This window comes from Rhea pennata, chromosome 2, assembly GCF_028389875.1.
Source record: "Rhea pennata isolate bPtePen1 chromosome 2, bPtePen1.pri, whole genome shotgun sequence".
NCBI classification, from domain to species: domain Eukaryota; kingdom Metazoa; phylum Chordata; class Aves; order Rheiformes; family Rheidae; genus Rhea; species Rhea pennata.
The window spans coordinates 157,231,409-157,249,872 of record NC_084664.1 but is presented as its reverse complement, the minus strand read 5'-3'; the positions used below and the strand labels follow the sequence as shown (position 1 = coordinate 157,249,872).

General features: G+C 40.2%; 1 protein-coding gene across 3 annotated transcripts in view; it reads right to left on the bottom strand.

The window, feature by feature from the left end:
* KHDRBS3 (KH RNA binding domain containing, signal transduction associated 3) overlaps window positions 1-13,743 on the bottom strand; it is a 90,889-nt gene extending 77,146 nt beyond the window's left edge. For 2 of the 3 annotated variants that reach the window (XM_062568431.1, XM_062568432.1), the window contains exon 1: window positions 13,504-13,743. In XM_062568431.1, the coding sequence (XP_062424415.1) occupies window positions 13,504-13,591 (88 nt within the window). In that variant the 5' untranslated portion in view covers window positions 13,592-13,743. The remainder of the gene's footprint in view (window positions 1-13,503) is intronic. The other variant, XM_062568433.1, reaches the window with a different exon arrangement.
* Window positions 13,744-18,464: the final 4,721 nt, after the last annotated feature.

Sequence of the window (18,464 nt, the reverse complement as noted above, 5' to 3'; positions counted from 1 at the left end):
AAATTTTACACAAAGTGGTCAACTACTAAGAAGCAGCACATGCATAAGGCAGCTTAATATTTGCTGGAGTAGTTCACAACCAGTGAGGTGCACCTACATAAATATCAAGAGAGCAAAAACAAAGCTCAGCAAGTACTACTGGCCTGAGATGATACAATCCTGGGGATAAAACACAGTAGCTGTCACCCTGGCCTATCTCATCTACCTTCATAATCACATACATTCGAAGTTCTGCTGTTTCCCAGCACTTTTTGCTGCTGAGGCACAAAAAGGGAAGTGGAAATGCCAAGAACCCAAGGAGTCAATATTTCTGGTTTCAGCAACATTTGCTTTTAGATGGGAGAATTTGGTTCTCAGTTTTCCAAAACAAGTGCAGGAATGACTTCAGCTAGTTCAAAAAGAGAATAACTACTTAAAATGTTTGAATGTGTGCTGCTTAATATAAACTTAAGAAATAAGGTGCTTAACTAAACAGAAACTGACTGCCCATTTAATGCTAAAACTGGAAAGAACATTAAACAAGGGAAAGTTGATGGCTTGAGGAAGAGAATTTAATAAGACATAAACATGCACAAAGCCATCTATTAAAGTTTCTGACATGAGACAGTCACAGTGCAGTTCATAAAACAAGGAAATAACAGCTATGCCAGAAGGACTCTCCATTGAATAAAAAAGGAACTTCACTCAAAATTGGTTTTTGCTAGTAGCTATTTCTGAAGCAATATGGATCTTAAAGAGATTATTTCAATTTACTACATACCTTAAACTAGAAAGATAGCCCCAGCACTGATTCAGAAAGTCCTAGGACACAGGAAAAATGTGTTTTTCCCCTTTCCATTAAATTCATACAGCTGCTTTCTTGCATAATAACCAGTAATTGGCAGCATCTCTTGACAAGAGGCAAGGGATTCACTGCATAGCTGGCCAGGAGCATCTATTCTCTTTAATTTTTCTGAAGCAACCTGCTTTTATTTCTTCATTTCATGCCCTACCCTGAATCAGCTTTCAGCATCCTGTTAGGATTTCAATTAGTCACACACAAAAATTTCTTCCATCTCAGGCTGTCTTGAGGATGAAATGCTATAAGGTGAAGAAAAGAGGTTATTACCAAAAGTGGATTGCCTATAATTTTTTTACAGCTCAAATAACCAATTAGTCATCAATAAAATGAAGGGAAAATAATCCTCTCTATTATGTGTTTTATTACAACACAGCTTGACATCTATTACTGACAAATACACAGTCATGTTTTAAGGTATTGAATTGTAACAAAAAATGGGCTCTATTAGTTTTTGTAGTCTCAGCACTTGGGCACCTTTCATTCAGATGGCTGTGCACAAAAGCATCAAGTCTCTGCTTTGGTAACATCAAAACCTTCCAAATGAAGAGCCCAAAAGTACCTCAGACAAACACTGACAAGAGACAACTACACGATTAGCACTATTTGCACAGACTTATGAATAATGAACAGTTACTTCTGAAAAATTTACTCAACTGCAGACTGATGTTCTAGCCAAATATTACTCTAATATGATAATATCAAATTAAGCAAAGGATTCTGAAAGACTAGGTAAAATGTGGTCAATAAAGTTTTACTGTCCTCTTCATCCAAGTGCCTAGTAAGAGCACCTAAGCTCAGTTTTATCCATCCTTCTCAGTTTCTCCCAACACAGAGTCCAAGCAGGGAACTCTTCAGCAATTGAAGTTCTCAGGGAAGTAAATCAGCTCACTTCTCAGTATCTTCAAGAAAGCCAACATAAATAGGTAGCCTTTAGCCTAGAGAACCAGCCACTGAGAGCAGCCGTTCAAAGTCTTGGTCATTGCTTTGAGCACACAGACCCCCCCCCAAAAAAAAATCATTTAAGGATTTAATAGTTTCCTCACAGGCAGAAAACATGAGATGTTAATGCTGAACATGCCACTAACTCAAGTCTAAAGAAATTGATCTAAGTCCATTTCCATGCAACAGATATTAATTTACAACTGATATTGCACTCGAGTTCTTCATAAAGATCTGCACTACACAGCCACCTACTTGCCACTTACACATTAATGAACTACAGTAACACTTATTAACCTTATATTCAGCTGGGACAACCATTACTTGGTGTTCCAAACAGTACCCGTTACTTCAGAGGACTTTGCACATGTTTTGTAAGCACATCTATGAACAAGTGATCCAATAGGTCATGTTATGGAAGTCTCCCTGCAATTTCCATTTAATCAGCTGATAATTATGTGAGATTCTAAGACAGGTCAGTTTTAAGTTTGATGTAAGATTTTAAAACTTCACTTACTGTTCAAATTGGACAGACTTAGTCTTACTTATTAAAGCAAGTATATAGAGAACAGCACTGGTAGAAATTGTTTCCACTTCAACATACCTCTACTGTATTTGTAAACCTGTAATTAAACTATTTTATCTATGGGCTACAAATACAGCATTCGGTCCATATTTGAGCCTAAGTTTGCAGTCAAGGTACAAGAAGAGACAAAAGCCTGTGAGGTGGCAAAGCAGAAATGCAATCAGAGCTGATTTCAAACAGGTAGTTATCAATTAAAACCTTTATAGTTTGAGCAGTAGCTTTTCGTATTCACAGAGTATGCCTACAAGTAATATTTTTTAAAGAGGCTATAAATACTGAAGTCTCCAGATTATCCATTCATATTTATTTTCCTTCAAGAGATCTGCATTTCAAGAAGCAGAAAGAACACAACATGTTTGGCTCTGAAAGTTACACCAGCTGAGCCCTGATGACCACAGCAGTCACACATGGTTCCCAGGACAGCAGCTCCCTGGTTACCTTGCAAGGGGCAAACGGACACAATTTCATTTTCCCAGGCTGGAACCTTAGACCACACTGAAAAGTTCCGCTCTCACATTTCAGATGATGTTTTTCAGGCTGAATATCGGCTCCCCCTGCTGGCACATTTTCAGTATTAGCTAAGGGGCTACAGCATCACCCTGAAGACACAGGCTGCTTTTAGCATACAAAAAAAATCCAGAAAGCAATTCAGAAAAAAAATGTAAGCAAAATAAAAATGCATAGCGATGGATCTAACTTTTCTTGACATAGATAAAATCTTGACAGAGAACCAAAAAGCACTCTTGGTAAGCTAAGTCTAAAACATTAGCATTAAGATACTTTATACCTATCCTATAGGAAGTGTCATGGTGAAGAACTTCTGTTTTTTCCAAGCTGTAATCAGATTACTATTTCATAATTAGAGACCTTCAGAAAGGTCTGCAGAAAAAAAAGTTGGAAGAAATCTTAAGAATACCTAATTCCTGACAGACTTCCTACATGCCTGATAGATTACTGTATTTATGTCATTCCTGACATTTTCACACTGTCTTAACAGACTTCTGAAGACTTCAAATAGGATTGTCTGCAGAAAAAAAAGTGCTTAAAGAACTGATTCAATAAACTTTAAGAACTCCTCTGTTGCATTCTGTTATCAAGTAGGCTAATAACCTAATCATTCTTCCTGACCATGGATGAACAGTGTAATATAAAGGTCAAGGATATATGATAAAAGAATCTTTAAGACCAAGTTGAATTACAGTTGCGCTGGAAGACGAAGTGAATCACAACATTCATTTCCAATATTAAAATCTAGTGTTGAGCAGGCACATTTTACACTCCAGATTCACGTTAAGATATCATTAGGACAGTCCTATAAACAGAACAGTGTTAACTAGAGTTAAAGGTACTGCTTCAACATAGATGAGCAAAAGTTCCCTCACACACAACTAGGATTTAAAAGGATAAACCAAGTCAGATCACTAGAAAGTGGTGAGTTTGTGTTTCTTTAAATAAAATGAACTCCACCTACCCCCAAAATTTTGCAGAACTCCTGTAAAGGCAGAAAACTCAAAACCCAAAGAACTGACACTTTACTGCAATTAGGGCATCTTACTCCCAGAATGAAGGTAGGCTGAAATACTAATCATGGAAGATACAGATAATTAATATAGTGAAAAAATCACTTAGGTTTAACTGCCATGCTTATACAAATGGCCTAATAACATTTTACCCAACCTACATGAAACCCAGGAGAGAAAGATATGATTTAGATCAAAGATAGGGACATATGCAACAGTTAAGCATACTAAAAAGCCATGAAACAACCAAAAAAAATATTGTTGGAACTTTTCACTTCTGTAAAAGAATCTACCATTTGACATAATTAGCTTGGAGGAAGTCAGAACAGAGAAGGGTGAATTAATGCACATGTCCACTTCACTAATTTACTCCATAAAACTATCATTTAAGTCTGCATGGGAAATAATGGATGACTTGGACGACAGATAGACCATGAGCCAGCAATGTGCCCTTGTGGCCAAGAAGGCCAATGGTCTCCTGGGGTGCATCAGGAAGAGTGTTGCCAGCAGGTCGAGGCAGGTGATCCTGACTCTCGACTCAGCCCTGGGGAGGCCTCATCTCGAGTCCTGTGTCCAGTTCTGGGCTCCCCAGCACAAGAGAGACAGGGAGCTACTGGAGAGAGTCCAGCATAGGGCTACAAGGATGATCAGAGGGCTGGAGCAACTGCCCTATGAGGAACAGCTGCAAGGGCTGGGCCTCTTCAGCCTGGGGAATAGCAGACTGAGGGGGGATCTGATCAATGTGTACAAGCACCTGAAGGGAGGGTGTCAAGCAGACAGAGACAAACTCTTTTCAGTTGTCCCAGGTGACAGGACAAGAGGCAATGGGCAGAAATTGAAGCACAGGCAGTTCCGCCTGACCGTGAGGGGGAATTTCTTCCCTGTGAGACTGACAGAGCACTGGACCAGGTTGCCCAGAGAGGTTGTGGAGTCTCCTTCTGTGGAGATCTTCAAGGCCTGCCTGGATGCAGCCCTGTCTGATATGCTCTAGGTGACCCTGCTGAGCAGGGAGGTTGGACTAGATGATCTCCAGAGGTCCCTTCCAACCTTACTGATTCTATGATAATGTCACTTCTCCCATATTTCTCCTGCTAACATCTAAAGACATGAATAAAAACATGAAGAACACATACGCAGTGTCTGATGGTTAAGGAGTCTAATGAGCTAGAGCTGGGCTACTGCCACCAGGCATAGAATCACAGAATCAGTAAGGTTGGAAGGGACCTCTGGAGATCATCTAGTCCAACCCCCCAAGTCTGCATCATCCTGATAGACCTCTGGCTGTCCCCAAGAAACAGCAATTGGGGTGCACATCAAAGGGCCAGTAACAATGACTACTATCCATTACCAGTTAACAAAAGGAGGTATCTGAGCTCTCACCGCACAGAGACCAGCCCTTCAGCTTCTACATCTTGCAAACACCATCACTATTATTCCTAAGCAGCAGAACAGGCTGAAAATACCTTACTTTAGAAAGAACTGTTAGTACAGGTGGATGGATATCAGAGGTAGACACTGCAGATGCATTTACTCTCCAAGCATGGAACAATGAACATGGTCTGACACTGGATATCCTGCTAACTACAGCAATCTGAACTTCATTCAAGATCTTTAACTGTCACATGCATTAAAAAACATTTTCTAGTGATTATTCCTTTTGTACAGTCCACATGGATTAAAGCTCAAAAACTTCCAAGAAATTGAAACTTCAAATTCACACTGTCACTATATTTTACCTAGGTTAGTTATAATCCAAAAGAATGTTATCCAGTGAATGAACAATAGCAAGGGCTTACTGAAATGACTCTGAATCACTGAGATAAAGCATTCTGAGATTAATTCTTCTGAGTGTAGAGGGGTTCTTTATAGGCCTTCATTTTTTTTTTAAGGGAAGAATTTATTTACTAGCAACTAACATTACATCAGAATGTCACCTCACAACTTTGTTCCTGTTGAGCTGTTAGCTGAAGCAAAGCTTCATAAATACATCAAATAAGAATGGTATCCAGCAATGTAACAGCAATTGGAAATGGAGAATAGGAAGTAAGGAAATTAATTTAACCTTCCTATTTCTTACTAATTTTCACTTGACAAAGACATGAGATATGAAGAAAGATGACAACACCAGAACAGACTAAAGAGGAAGAAGTGATAAATATGACAAAGCTGAATTCTAGCAAAGGAATATTTTAAGATAGGATAAATACAAGAGTAAAACAGGCATTGCCTAGCTGTCAAGACTACAGCTTTCAAAATGAAACATTTTTGTGCCATAAGCTGAGAAGGTTACTTCCTTCCACCTCTCCAGTTGCTACTCTTCAACTTGCTCCTTGTACTGAAAATAACCTGCACTTACTATACACCCCAATTCATTGACAGCTCCTCATAAGAGCCCAAAGATCTATTGGTCAAGATCAAAGTGAAATACATTTCTGCACACTTGACTCAAAGATGTCAAGAGACTGAGAACCTACCACCTCCCACATTTGTGTCAACAGCTAATCACCCCATAGCTGAAGAATGTGTTTTCTTCATTTAAATTTAGTCACTACTTCTTGCTACACATCCCACCTCTAGATTAAAGGGTCTCTTAATACCTTTATATTGCTGTTTCTTCCATTTTGAAGATGGAAGTTAGTGATCATGATTTTCAAGCCAAACAAACTAGCAACAGGCTTACAGATGTTTCGTCATGCTTGCTAAGTGTGTTGTAGACTTCCACAAAGATTGACACAGAATTCCGCACGCAGAATGACAGAAAAATAAAGATTCTCTTACTCCATATACCCTTAGTTGTAAGGCCATTGACAGTATTTGCTCTCTTGCTACAGTAACACACTTGGAAGTGACACTCAGCAAGCAGTAAAAGGCCCCTAAGTCATTCCCAGAACCACCATGACCCTTCAGTCCAGCTCTCATTTTGTAGATTAGACCTGCCTTCCTCAGCCTCGGATACTTATATTTGCAAATAACCCCACTCTCAAGGCATTGAATTTGTCCAGTGTAACTGTCATGCCCTTATTTACCATTTTCTATTTGAAAAACAGTATAAATAATGTAAACATTAAGCTTAGCTGAGCTCCACAGGAGCTTAATGTAAGAACCATCAGCTAATTCACCATAAAATATTAGGTATGTCAGTTACCAGCTAATTCATTTAAACACATTTTACTGAAATTGCTTAGTACTAATTAAGAAGTCATGCAGTACCACATTAAATATCTTATAAAAGCTACTCAACCCTGAGTTTTAATATCTAATTCTTTCCAACCAAAGGGCATTCAAAACTTATTTCTCAATTATACTTGAAGTTAGAAGGGAGACAACTCAGAGGGCATGAAGGCCACATACGTAGATTTTAACTCCATGCAAGTTAAGTCAAACAAGCCAAGGGCCAGGAGTGCAGCCTTTCAGCACTGTGACCTTCCTTCTGATTTCTCCAGTAAATAAGTACTCAGAAGGTTACAGTTTTAATTTGCATGGCTGGTGTCGAAAAGGATTAGAAGTGACAAACCGTGTCAGTTCAAATTTGAAAGCTTTAAATTCGATCTCTCTCATTGACTGCCAAAGTGAGTGTGCAAGTAAATTAGAAGTCAGTTTTAGACTAAATGTGATCATTGGTGAGTGGCTGCAGGCTAGAGTCATGCTTCAGAGCAGATAAGCCTAGGATGAAGTATGTATGATTATCTTAAGCTGCATTTTGCAGCCTCCCTGATAACACGAGTGGAATGCTTGATAAGTCACTTCCCTCTCCTTTCAGCAATTGCAGATTTGAGTTTCTACAATTCTTAAGAGCTTCATGACTCCCCCAATACCGTTTTGTTGAAATAAAAGCGGACAGACATTACAATCCTCAGCTTCTGAAACGAGCACGTTTGTGGACATACAAGACACAGCCAGGCTAAGACATGAGAGAATCAGTCTAAATACTGCCACTTCACTCACAGATCTAACACTGACTTTTCTTCACTACTATACACAGTATTTTAAGTAAACAAAAAACCTAGCTCACCCTGCCTTGGCTTCATGGGGCTGTCAATAAACCGCATTCACACACGTTACCAGCACTATTAAGTTTCTCCTGTACATAAAGTCTGCCAAATAACTTTTCTCTGTCCATCAAGTTTTCACAGGCTTTATTTCTCTAAAATTTGATTATTAGAAGGTAATAGAAGGGGTTTTACTTTCCAATTAACCTTTAAGAGGGACAATTTAAAACAACTCTATATTTTAAAAATCTTACAGGCTGAGGAACATGCCTAAGTCACAAAACTTGAGTATCTCCCTCAGGATTATCTGGAACATCCTATTAACTTAGCATACACACACAGATTTCTTTATCTATACTTTTACAAAATGCCTATAACCTGCATAAAGCGTTTTGACAGCCTCAGAAGGACACTTGAAACCAGTGCTGCCTCTTCCTCACTCTTATGAGAGGCTGCAATGACAAATGAAGGAGTCTGAGGTTATACAGCAGTATATGTATATATAAGACCCATTATGGGCTGAGAACAGACAGCAACACACATCTACTTCACATTGCAGAACACATCCTTGAGACACCAATACACTAGTAAACTGATTCGCATCACGGAAAATATGAGTATCACTTAACTAAGTGCACCTTTTAGAATTGTGACGATTAGAACTATACGAAAATTAAAGAAAATCCTTGAGATGTGTCCAGCAGCCCTCGCATTCCAAGGGAGATTTACAGAGTCAATATTGTCTATGGAACCTTAATTTAATAAGTTCCAATTTCAGTTACTTTTACAGTGCTAGTCCCTTCCCACTAAACAGAAAATCAGACTATTAATAAGCTGCATAGTGCAGTAAGTCAGTACACTTTTACACTCTCAATCCTCCTCAATATGAGAAGACTCTGGGATATGGGAAATCCTGGGTTTAAGAAATTTCTAGGTTCCCCCCCCTCACACACACACTACTCCTGAAAGTCAGCATAAAGTAAACCTTAATGGTCATTACAAGTTGCAGGAGTCAGTAAAGTGATTCAATACATAGCTAGCACATACAGCCATCTACTGTTGGGAAGGCTTGTTATTCCTGTAGATCTTGTTATCACAGAAAGGGATAGACTTACCAATTTTTACGACAGCCTCAAATTCCAGAGCAACTAAAACAAGTTTACATGGAAGAGTTCCACAGACACAAGGAAAAAACTGTCTTTCAGCAATAGCACCAAGACTCATTAGCTTTTGGAGTGAAGATTTTAGCTGTCCTAACTTTGAACTAGGAGACTTCTCTACCCCTACACATTTAATATTATACAAAATAAACAACTGCCAGACACTGGTTTAATTCCTCCCTTTGTCACAAAACATGTCTGGTACCAACATGTTTTATTTACAGCTAGCTTCTTCAATGTGCAAATTCACATACTTTTCCCAACATTCACAAAACACTTGCCATAAATCAGTATTATACATAGGTCTAAAAGAAGAGAATGAAATTAAGGTAGCAAACTCTTCTTACTGATCTTTCTACATTGTTTATAGCACTACTTGTAAACTAAGCCATAATAATCAATAGTATACTTACATATTTACAGATATCTTATGTCCGATCCATAAGGCAAACAAAGAGCCAGCCTTACTAACAAAACCTAGCTTGGGAAAGGGTGACACGATCATACATCGGGAAACTTGACAGTGAACCATGAGAGGTTCAGCATACCTAAAGCCAGACAAGCTGCTTGGCTTGGTTTCCCCAAATCCATTGGCACTTTATTAAAATTTTTCCGGTTTTAAAGAGTGGTTTTGTTGTCAGATACTTCTAAAGTATCTGACAACAAGATTAACTTCTAAACATCTGTCAAATTTAACTATGACACAGTAAAACAGCTTCTCCCTTACTTCATAGGTTATTTGAATTGCTCTTGTTCCTTTTAAACAGAAGTATGCTATAGCTACAATTTTCAGATAAATAGAACTGAATATATGTATATATATGCATATTAGAAACAGCAAATATTTTCCTATTAAAGCTAAGTCCAAAAAAGCAAGTTGACACTTTATTAAGCCATAGCTGTTTTTAAAGGTTGAAATAGCTTGCTGTTGTGTCTCAAAGAAGGTTGAAAAGTAAAACTACCCACATTACCTTCCACTGATAAACACACAGAACTGGTATGATTTCAAGAAAAGCACCACTTTCATATACAAAAACATTTTTCAATTTTTGCCTGTAAAGATGTAGCATCTGACAAAATTTGAAACAGGCACAATGTAAAGATACTAATCTCCTGCTGCTTCATAACTAGAGAATTTTGTCTTTCTCGAGATTTGTCACCTATAGAAGCTGCAATATTCAGGACAGTAATTGGGCATAACATTGCAGTTCCCACTATTTGCTACCAGCTACAGATTAATCCTATTAGCATGATCATCCTGCTACACATTAGAAGCCAGTTTGTTTTGCCTCTATAGATTTAAAGTTTATCTATAAACTTTAAGGCTTAACTGTCCTCAAGTATACAAGTAAAACATCTGATTTGAAGCCAAAAATACGCTAGTCTCCTGCAAAAGATTTCTCATGTTCTAAAGATTTAAGCAGTGGTTGAGTATTTCAACACTTGTTTAAAGTACAATTATAACAATACCTTTCTCATTTGTTTCCCAAAAAAGGCAAGTCTGACTTCAACAGATTTTTCTAAATAAAAAAAAAAACAGTACTTCCACATACTATGCAGCAACAATGAGGGATATATATCTATGTAAATACATATAGATTGCAATGCTATCAGAATTGATACAGGTTTTACAGGGTGAGGGGAGCTGCTGCCCTCCAATTCCAAAAAAAAAAAAAGATTAGTAGGACTACCGTAAGTATTCTCCCAGCATCCTAGGGATCTCTATGCTGTTCTTTTTTTCCCCTGAAAGGCTATGAAGGAATGCTAAAAAACATGCTGAGCTCTTTTACTCCTCCCCTTGCCCCATATCACTTGCAATTATGTAATTTGTGTATCCAATTTATAATTTGCAATTATAAGCATAAAATATGCAAATATGTCCACTTCCATTTAAGAACTATAATTAGCAGATTTTCAAAGTCTGGACCACTTCTCCTTAGAAACCAAATTTCAACATGAGCAGAGATCAGTGATTTTTGCAATATACACACTTCAGTCCCTTCAGACTCACAGAACAGTTTAATTCAACTATTTCTTACAAATCAATACTAAGTTTCTGCAGAAAGCTGGCTTCTCTACAGTATTTCAGTTTAAGTAAACACAATAGTACCAGGGCAGCCAGAAGTCAAACCAGTATTATGTAATTAAGCTCAGTATTTTAAGCAATTACAACTTGTCTTTAAGTCTCACAAATACCTAGCTGAAATCAAACTAAAAGAAACACCCATTCCATTCTAATTTGAAAAACTAATATACAACTTTCCAAGTTAAAACAAACTACACCAGCCATTTCATACAAACTACTATACAAGGAAAGGAAAACTTGAGGGATCTGACTTAGGAAGCGCAAAGAGGTAGTTACAGATACCTTCTCAATAATAGCTTCTTACAATTAACCACAAATAATTATAACAATTTAGAACAGTGAAGTAATGAACTAGTCACTAGTCAAGTTAGTGTCATGACGGAATGGGATGAGTTTGCAAAGCACCTTTCTTAAAGCAGTCCATTCCCCACTGATTATGAAGATGTTTCACCTCATTTGGTTCCTTAGTGACTATACAACCAAAACAGTTATTTTACACAGAAATTATCCAAATCTATATTGTACAGCTAACAGGTCATTGTGCTTTACTTTTTAGTTATTTGTCTGTAATAGGCAAAATACTCAATCTGTTTTTTTTATTATTATTATTATTTTTAAAGACTCCTCTTTCAAACCAAGCAAAAAAAAGATCAGACATACTAGAATGAGGTTGCATCTATGTATTCATCTACATTCATTTGTTCAGTGAATGTATTGCTTATTGGTTTTGGTGCTGAAAGTAAACATGCAGATATCAAGTATTACATGATTAAAAGAACAGGCAAGAGTTATTTTCCTCTGTAGTTCTACTTGTTTCCTATGATAACATCCAAAACACTATAATAGTCCCAAGAATCATTACAAATATGTAATCATACTCTTTCATTAACCCTAATTGTAAAATAGAATTTCACATGCTTTTATAATGTCCTTAAAATAGGTTACACAAGCAAAAAACATCAAAACCATTTTTTCCTTCAATATCTTCAGATGAGCTTCCCTAATTTATAACCATAAAAATCTCAGCTATCAAGCTAAAAGTTGTTAAACAAGCTCATTTGCAGCACATAACACAAAACTATTTGCTAGTATTTCCCCTTCAATGCTATCAGTAGTGCCACTCCATCAAAAACACCAGTATGAACAATGGCATTTTTACAGATCCGTTGCTTAAGGCTAGGAAGTTCCCAAAAAATATGCAAAACACCAAGTCCAAGGACATGCAGCTACAGATCACAGGGCACATGCACTCCACACCTACAGAAAGATGCAATATTTCAGAGAACAGCTGACTCCCCTTCAGGTTTAGACATTAGCATTTTGTAGTCCATTACACAAAAAGCTATAACAAGCCATTGAGAGAAATCACATAATTGAAACAGCTCTAAATTATTGTGAAGTACACTAGCACAGCTTAATTGCTTCAAGTAATTGAAGCCAAAATCCTTTGGGCTATCATTTTAAGTTATATTATATAATCAGTCCATAATTTGTTATTTTTGACCATTATAAGCACTGTTTTAAGTGTCTATCTCTGACTCGCATTTGAAAGTCACCTATCCATTATACAATACCCCAAATTTACATCAAGCCTTATCATGCAAACCACATGGAATTACTTCTATATTCAGTACAGCATCACTTAAAGAGCTAGCACTTAAACAAAATGACATACAAAATGTTTTAAAGCAAAATGCATGAAAAAAGGCTGATAATCTGAAATTATCTGATTGCAAAACAATAAAAACCTGCTTTAGGTATTGCAAAGATTCAGCAAGATGCATTTTTAATTCCTTAACAGTCCCAAGTTTCCAGGAAAAGGCTTAGTTTGCAAGCACCTTTAAGATAAATTTGAGGCATATGGAAGCAATAACATACTGTTTATAAACAACCTATTATGCAGGAGCATTTCAGAGAGGTGAAAACCGCTCTGAACAGCAGAGCATCTTTGGCGGGGGGGGCAGTCTGCCCCGAGCCCAAGAGGGCTGGCGCAATTCTCCGCACGCAGCGCCCCAACTTGGGGCACTTCCAGCAAAAAACAGGTGTTTGCGAGCGGGGGAGGGAAAATAAATAAGTAGTAAAGGAAAGGGGCCCTTCCAGCAGGATCGGGCTCCTCTCCCCTGGGAGCGCCGCTCCGCCTCGGCTGAGAACCGCGGGCTCCCGCGCTGCGCGGCGGGACAGCTCCGCGCAAGGCGGGGAAAAAAAGGGGAGGAAAGGGAAAAAAAATAGGGAAGTGCGTGTGAGAGAGAGATATGGACGAGCCGGGGCGACCAAGCCCCGCGCTCCGCAGCCGCCCTCGCCCGGCCGGAGCTGCCGCCCGCCGCGGCGGCTCCGCGCGTGGGGCGCGAGGGGCCGCGCGCGGGGCCCGCCGGCGGGTCTCACCTTGGCTGACGAGGCGCAGCGCGTGGGTGAAGGACGGGTCGAGCGAGTCCTTCTCCGCCATCAGCTCGGGCAGGTACTTCTCGTCCATGGCGGCGAGCCCCGGCGGGGCGGCGCGGGGCCCGGCCCCGGGCGGCGGTAAATCCTCCGAGGCAGCGCTCCCCCCCGGCCGCCTCCCGCCCGCGGCGGCGGCGGGGACGCAGCCAGAGGGAAGCGCCGCGAGCCCCCGGCCCAGAGCGGGCAGCACAAGGGGCGCAGGCCGGGGGCGCCCCCACCCCACCCACCTCGGCCCCGGGCGGATCCCTCCGCGGAGGGGGAGCCGCGCCCCGAGAGCGGCTCAGCCCCAGCCGGGCGCCCCCCGCCTCTCTCGCGCGCGCTCTCTCACAGGGACGGGGCGGAGCGGCCGCACCCGCAGCCGCGCTGCGCCGACTGAGCGGGCGAGCCCCTCGGCGCCAGGTTTAAATACCCCCGGGCGAGCCCCGCCCCCTGTCACCGCCCCTAAGCCCCGCCCCGCTGCCCGCCAAGCCCCGCCCCGCCACCGCCACCCCTCCCGCCCGCCGGCTCCTCCCAACGGGCGGTGCTGGCTCAGCCTCCTCCGCTGTGGCCACGCCTACTCATCCGACGCCTCCTATTGGGTGATTTGAAATGTCAGTCAACGGCCTACCGCAGCCTGGGATTGGCGGGTGTGCCTCGCGCCCCACCCCCTAGCCCGAAGCCCTCCCTCACCTCGCTGGCGTGTGGGCGGTGGCGGCGCCTCCGCGCGGAGCGGCGGCTGCGGTTGGGGGGGACGCGGCCGGCAGAGCACCGCGCTTCAGTGGCTCTCGCCGGCCCCGAGAGAAGGGCTGGCGCTGCGGGAGCTCCCCAGAGTCCCTTCAAGTGCCCCTTGGTGCTGCAGACCCAATGGCCTCGAACGAATAAAATAAAATCTAAAATAGTAAGATTTTACGGGGTCTGTGGGCACGCATCCAGCTCGGCGCGCGGGCCTGAACGGCGCGGGAAGGGCCAGGCGGCGAGGAGCAGCCCTGCTGCCTTCCCCTCAGGGCAGCGGCCGCGCAGAGGCCTGGGGGAAGGAGGCAACGGCCCGGCCTGGCCTGGCTGTCGCGACTCGGAGGCGACGTTTAGTCCCGAAGCAGCCCCAAAACCCTCTTGGGCCTTCCCCTAAAAGTCACGTTTTAGCCCGTATTTTATACTTGTCTCTCTAGTAGTACAAAGCGTTTCATAAATGCAAGCCGAATAATCCTGTTTCCCGCGTGGTTACGCCGACGGGGGTGGCGATTCGGCCGCCCGAGGCGCTGCGGAGGGGCAGGAGCGCTGCTGGGGGGAAACCCGGTCCGCTGGCGCCGCTCCACCGCGAACAGCCCCTCTCACAGGTAGGAGAAGCCAAGTTTGAGATTGCACTCGAGCGTGTTTCATTCCTAGATACTTTCCGGAGGATACACGTAGTATATTAGATCACTGTTGGCTTTGGTCTTTAGCTTTGAGGCTTTGCAGAACCTCGCTTGACCTTTGGAGATTCACCAATGAGACCGTGGTGACAAAAACCCATGGGAAGAGAGAGCAACTGTTCTCCCCTGTTCTCCCTCACAAGGGAGAAACAGAACATTTCTAAAACATGAAAGCCAAAACATAATGCTAGAGTAACATTTTTAACCAACATTTACTGGAAAGGTCAGTAGGAAACTTTCCCATGATGAGCTACAGTTAAAAGACCACTAAAAAGATTCTTCGCTTGTGGTGGTAATCAAATCATCTCACATTTATTATTATACTTAATGCAAAAAGGTTTGCAATATATCTTTGTTGCATCCGTGCAAGATGGGGAGGAAAAAAGCTCTGAAAAAAAAGACTAGCATAAGAAATCAATCAAAACTTAAAGTTAAGGCTCCCTTCCCAGAATTACGTATGTTCTTTCACCCTTAAAGCAGAAGGATAAAAAATATAAAACAATGTCTGTTATATTTCATCTGTGTTACATAAAATAATTGATTTATATTCCATATACAACCCCTTCAAATATATATATGATCCAGCACTAACAACCATAAACAAGTTTACTTTTTAAAGCATTTTTTAAGTTCTCCTGCATGACATCACACTTGAGGATACGACTAAAGCAACTGGAAAAAGTTGGATTACAATTAAGGTTTTATTTCAACTTTCCGTACACATCTTATGTACAACTACTGAAATGCAGCCATCTGTTGTGAAAAAGTCAGACACATACAATTTTACCACAGAACAATGTGTAGGAGGATCTTTATTGAGTGACCTGAAGAAATATAATCCCTACCTTTGCCAATAAAGCTAAAAAGGCATTTAAAGTTCCTCTACAGCATACAGGAACTCAATCAGAAAGGTAGCTATATTATATAAATGGTATAAAACATACATTTCTTGAAAAAAAAAAAAAAAAAAAAAAAAAAAGATTTATTCTCTGGTAACTGATTGAATAAACATTTCCTGTTTCAAGAAACCACAGTATTTCTTCCTAAAGTATACCAGTTGCCTCCAGCTAACAATATAGAAAGACTTACTGGATATAAGAAGACTTTCAAAAGTACAAACTTTTGAAACTCAAGAATCACAATATTTTCTGTATGTCCTGGAGCAGCATTACAAGTAGTATTTCATCATCAGGTCTTTGCTCCTAATACTACAACTACAGCTAATTAATATTTTTCTATTATACTGTGAACTTACACTTTCATTTCATGTGACTTTTATTCATTGATCATACCACGTTGCCACTGACCGTTTAGACTTTGCAGAGGTTTAATGTGTTTTTTACGTCTTGGTCCCAATGTAAAGCTCAGTCTATAAGAGACTGTTATGGAACAGTTATTTATTTGAGACTTCATCTCATTAAAATGCATGCAGCTGAAGACCTATAGAAACAGAGTCTATTTTGGGAAAGAGTTTGTTACAAATACCACATCTAGTGAATATGTCCTTGATGTGACTCACCATAGTTCTGATTAGCATGTTGCTAAGTAGGTGCTGGCTTCCTTAGTATTCCAATATGTCACTTGCCAATTTCTATTAGGCACATTGAAATTATCGTTGCACTTCTTTCTCCAATATTCCTATGACCTTTTTCTCTTTTTTTATTTGCATGTGTGTTAAAGTATGAAAAAATAGACAGGAATGTTCTGTCGTATCCTTTATCATATCCTTTTCAGCAGCTCTGGATGCTTTCTTCTAAAAATGATGGCTTTGTCTTTTACCAGCATTTGCCCCATAATTAAGTTTATTTTCATCTTGAATGAATATTGTTCCAGCAGCAGTCATGTTGATGCTGTTTCTTTTAAAAGATCTATAACATTGTTTTCATATTTCATTTGCTTTTTCTGAAAATTTATTTCTAAGAAAAACAAGGTTTGCAAGAAGGAATTATCATGTATTAGACTGCTACAGCTATAAAAAAAAAAGATTTTTTTCAGACGCCTAAGCTCATTGCCACCTTATTCATAGCCACTGTAACATGCAGAGTGTCACATGCATCTGTTCCTCCAAGTTTTCCACTTCTTTGCACCTTTTTTTCATTGTACTGTACAGAAGACATGCCAAGCAAGCTTTTGATTGGTTGGTTTGCCTTTTTGAGGGTCATAGGTTTCTTTTAAACTGTAATTTTGTATATCGCATTATAGAGTCAGTACTGAATAAGCCGAAGGTTTTTCAAGATTGTTCCACAAGATTTTCTCATGAGTTTCAACTGTTCCTGGGCAGCCCTATCTGTAGTGAAAAAATAGTATCCACAGCTCCTTTTCTAATAATCATAATTTCACATTATTCAAGAGCTACTCTAACTTCTCCGTATTAAGTACAGGTTTGCAGTGTGTTTCTGTGAATGATCTAAACTACTGTAGTAGAATAAGTAAATGACGGCCTTTCGTGTTGTGGAAAACATCATCTGTGATACCACTCAGACTATGATTCCAATATAATGTTCTTCCCTCCCTTCCAAATTACTCTAGGTTTCTGCCAGTCTTAGTCATCATCTTCATTATCTTCTTCCTATAAGAGCTGAAAATTGTGTTTGTAATTGCTTTAACCACTAACTGGAGAAAGCTTGCTACCCCTCTCTTGTTGGATACAACCGACATGGATCACTTAACTCACACCGTTTTCCAGTAACCGTGACTAAGTTTTAGATTCCCTCTTCTTGTATCTTTTGACTGTTGTCATTAGGATTTTACCACAGCCCTTTGTATTGTTTCAGTATCTTAGAATAAGGTTAACAATGACTAATTCCTAGGAGTTCTGGTATTTCATTGAACTTTCCTCAAAAATCTCTTGTGCAACAGCCATCACAAAAAGCATTTCCTTCAACTTCTGTCTTCCAGAGAGCTGGAAAGTGAGATGCTACTCTTTGCTTCCCCTGATCTCCTAATATCCAGGCTGAAGACCTAGTACAAGGAATATGTGAGAACTGGAGAGCTCGCAGATTACATTTTCTCTAGCAGGTAAATTTTAGCACTCCTCCTTATTGTTCTGTTTAGGTCTTAAAAGCTAATGCACTGCATCACACCAGTCACTCCATTTTCTAGTGCAGTAATTGAGTCAATACATTGCAGTGAGTTCACCACCTTTTTCATTATACTCGTATACACTGTGAACTAAAGTACTTTTTCTCTTCTTTAGGCATTACTGCTAATGACAGACGTAATGGTGCATGTAGTCCTGGAACTGCATGCATATATCACTTGATTGCATGATGTGTCTCTAGATATCAAGTAACTTTCTTTTCACTTGTTTCTAGTATGAAACTTTTCTATTAAGATTAGAGTTTTTTTCTGATTTTGTTTTAAATCAGGTGCAATTTGATTTTACAGCTTTCTGTCTCAGTATTGGCTTTGCACATGTGTTTATTTAAAATCTAGATTCTGACACTTTTTTGATATACTAATACTCACTTCATATAGTTCTAGTGTTGCAAAAGATACCAGTAACATCATGATGAAAAG